Source organism: Salarias fasciatus, chromosome 6, assembly GCF_902148845.1.
Source record: "Salarias fasciatus chromosome 6, fSalaFa1.1, whole genome shotgun sequence".
In the NCBI taxonomy this organism is placed as follows: domain Eukaryota; kingdom Metazoa; phylum Chordata; class Actinopteri; order Blenniiformes; family Blenniidae; genus Salarias; species Salarias fasciatus.
In genome coordinates, this window is record NC_043750.1 from 36,994,976 (window position 1) to 36,998,727 (window position 3,752).

The window sequence follows — 3,752 nt, forward strand, 5'->3', positions numbered from 1 at the left end:
AACTCAGTTTGATTAGTTCCTTGTATTTAAGTATTAATTCAGCAGTGTGTCGATCTCGTTTCACGTGCATTTTTCCCACTTCCCAGAGGAGCTTGTGTGTTCCTGTCTGCTGAAGTTCCCACGACCAGGTCACCCAGGCTTTTCACACCTTCATCCTCAAGGATTTATGTTAATAAATACGTTGCTTGCGGTATCACTGCTGTTTATTCAGGTGTGGTGTATTATTCTGGCGATTGTTAAAGGCTGCTCGTCTCTCTCCGTGCCTGACTGTTACAATACTGACCTCCAGTGTGAGCGCAGGACAGAGATGCGCTCCTGATGGAGCGGGACTTCATCTCTACTCCAGCTCTTTCTTTTTTATATATATAGCAATGTCATTGCTAACTGCTGTTAAACTTGTCCCTGACACAAAAACAGACCTTTAAAAGTCAGCTTTTGTAGAGCGTTTGTTTTTACAGGCGGTCAGTTTGCGCGGATGATGCGCAAAAAGCAGAAAACGCACGGAGAGCGCACCGACAGCAGCAGCCTGCCCTGATCTTATCCGCCATCCCCCAAAATAATATGAGTTCTTTTAAAATATAGAAAACTGTTTGGTTTAATTTCTTTTTTTTTTTTCTTTCTTTTTTTTTTTTTAACGTGCTCGCTCTTTCTTGTCCTCCAATAATCGCTCCATCTCTCCTCCGGGGCGGAGCGCGTCCCCGACAGTTCTTTCTAATTAAAAGACACGTGGTTGCTACAAACCTCTCTCCGGACACAGCGGGAGGCGGAGGAGTAGGAGGAGGAGGAGAGGAGGAGGAGGAGGAGGAGAGGAGGAGGAGAGATGCGGGCGCAGTCGGGATGGGAGAAGACACGGTGAGGAGGGCGCGCGCTTCCCAACCGTGGAAATTTTGCATCTCGTCTTTGGAAATAAGGACTTAAAAAGACTTCCACATTCCGACCTCCTTTCGCCACCTCCTCTCTTTCTCTCTTCTTGCGTGCGGGATGTGGAGGACTGCAGGTGGAGAGGGGGGAAGGAAAATACCATTTCGTGTAGATTTCTGTTGTGAAATGTGCGCGCAAGTCTCGCCTGGATATTTCCACCTTTCCTTTACGCACGTTTTAATTTTTTAAAAGTCACAAGCCTCGACTTGAGGATGGATTTCTTGAATTTTTCCAGCCTGGAGGAAAGGGCAGAGGCAGAGAACATCTCCTCTAATTCCACCTCTGAGAGCCAGTACAGCCAGCTCGCGATCTGGGGTCTGGCTGGACTTGTCAGTTTTCTCATTTTGTTCACAATAGTCGGAAACGTTTTGGTTGTTATCGCTGTTTTAACGAGCAGAGCTCTGAAACCACCCCAAAACCTCTTTCTTGTCTCTCTGGCCAGCGCAGACATACTGGTGGCCACTCTGGTCATGCCCTTTTCGCTGGCTAATGAACTTATGGGCTTCTGGTTTTTCGGTAAAATCTGGTGTGACATCTACCTGGCTCTGGACGTTTTGTTCTGCACCTCTTCTATTGTTCACCTGTGTGCTATTAGTCTGGACCGATACTGGTCAGTGACACAGGCGGTTGAATATAACTTAAAGAGAACACCTAAAAGAGTTAAAGGCATGATTGTGGTGGTTTGGCTGATTTCAGCAGTCATCTCCTTCCCCCCTCTGATTTCTATGGATAAGACCAGCAGTCATACCAGTCCCCAGTGTGGGCTGAATGATGAGACCTGGTACATCCTCTACTCCAGCATCGGGTCCTTCTTTGCCCCCTGTGTTATTATGATCCTGGTCTACATCCGGATCTACCAGGTGGCAAAAACCCGGACGAGAACGATGTCAGAGAAGAAGAGGGATGTGGATTCGCCAATGGAAAATGGGATGGACAAAGCCGAGCCCGGGATAGGCGGGTCTATAAAGTCCAGCAGGGGAGGGAGCATGAAAGACCAGGAGCGTGAGAACGGCCACTGTCAGGAGCAAGGGGTTCGAACCTCTCTGCCAAACCACCCGAAACACCCTTCAGCCGACCACGACGACGACTACGACGACAGCAGCTCGTCAGACGAGAAGCCCAAAAAGTGTTACGGTTCCTCTAAGCATCACCACGAGGACAAGAGGGACAGGAAGTCCAGTCGGAAGAGCAGCTCCGCCTCCAAATACTCCAGCAGGAAGTCCCGTACCAGTTCCAAGTCCATGGAGCTGTTCTCGTCCCGCCGCAAACGCAGGAGCACCGTCAACCGCAAGAAAGTTTCTGCCGCACGCGAGAAACGCTTCACCTTCGTCCTCGCCGTGGTCATGGGCGTTTTTGTCGTGTGCTGGTTCCCGTTCTTCTTCTCCTACAGCCTATACGGAATCTGTCGTGAGCCGTGTGAGGTTCCCGAAACGCTCTTCAAGTTCTTTTTCTGGATTGGCTACTGCAACAGCTCTCTGAACCCGGTCATCTACACCATCTTCAACCAGGACTTCCGCAGAGCCTTCCAGAAGATCCTCTGTAAGTCCTGGAAACGCTCTTTCTGAGCTGAGAGAGCCCTGCGATGGACTGGCTTTGTAGGAGGCAGTTTTCCCTGCGGACATCGTGTTCACACTGATCCGAGGCGTCTGATGATGTGCCGGCCTGAGGTGCTTCGCCACCTTTACTTTCAGGGATTGTATCAGAAGCGACCGGGTGGATAAAGAAATCAAATTCAAGTACAAAAGTGGGCTTGAAATACAGGCATAAGCTCTTTGGTTGTCTTTCACAGGTGGACTGATGTGGACTTGGAGTCATTTACCCGCCTCATTGACTTCTCACGGTCACTGTGATGCATGCCCGTCACAGTGGCCGCTCTTCAATGAAACTCACGGGAGGCAAAGAGTTTACAGAGATGCTCGTCTTACAACGTGACCTCATTCACTGAGTCTAACGCGAAGGCCTTGACAATCTCCACACAAACTTTCTTTGTTTGTGACTTTGGATTATTGTACCTTTTTCCTGTCTCTTACTCTGTTCTGGTTTTTGTTCTTGACCTTTCTACTACGTCACACTCTCAACATGAGGACCAATGGGACGAAGGGGCTCCTTGCTTACTGTTAAAGTAGCAAAACTTGTTTCGAAAAAACAAAAACAAAACAAACAAAAAAAACTAAACTGTAGACTCATCCTGCAATCCACAAGGTCATGTTTCTTCTTCAGTGTTCAGTGTGAGACTGAAAAAAGTGAGAACTGTGAAACTCTTCACGAGTTTATCACAGACCCGGGCTGAACGGCGTGTACAGTAAGAGCTGCTTCACGGGCGAATTTCCTTTTGCAGGCATGTGTTTGCACCTTCCTCTCTTCTCTGAGAAAGACGCTGGAGGCAGATGGGCATCTACTGAGACATTTCAGTGTGTGTGTGTGTGTGTGTGTGTGTGTGTGTGTGTGTGTGTGTGTGTAAAGAGAGATGTGTGTAACGTGGATCTGTGCAGTGATGAAGTGAGCTGAACTGTTTACCGCATCTTACCCCACCGCCCTTCAGTGATTCTGTGTGCGTGTGCGCACATATGTGTGTGTGCGTGGCGTGTGTGTGTGTGTGTGTGTGTGTGTGTGTGTGTGTGTGTGTGTAAGCCTGCTAAATTCTCTCCGGTCCGGTGTCTGTCTTTTCATGCTCTTCTCTGTCACAAGCCTTCTCTCGCCAGAAAGAAAGAAACCCGAACACCTTACTGCTTCGTCGTCATGTTTGCTGCTTGCACATGCATAACAACAGATGTACACCTTATCATCACACACACTGCGATACACAAATGATTTATACTGCCAAAATCGTC

The 3,752-nt window shown here is 48.5% G+C and overlaps 1 protein-coding gene across 1 annotated transcript; it reads left to right on the forward strand.

The window, feature by feature from the left end:
- The first annotated feature begins 774 nt into the window (after positions 1-774).
- Positions 775-3,060, forward strand: LOC115390958 (alpha-2C adrenergic receptor-like). The gene has a single exon (XM_030095021.1). The coding sequence runs from the start codon at positions 1,134-1,136 to the stop codon at positions 2,484-2,486; it is 1,353 nt and encodes a 450-aa protein (XP_029950881.1). The 5' UTR covers positions 775-1,133; the 3' UTR covers positions 2,487-3,060.
- The last annotated feature ends 692 nt before the right edge of the window (positions 3,061-3,752 follow it).

Bases quoted from the DNA above. Each gene is read 5' to 3' on its own strand.
- LOC115390958 (XM_030095021.1), top strand. From the start codon at position 1,134: ATGGATTTCTTGAATTTTTCCAGCCTGGAGGAAAGGGCAGAGGCAGAG.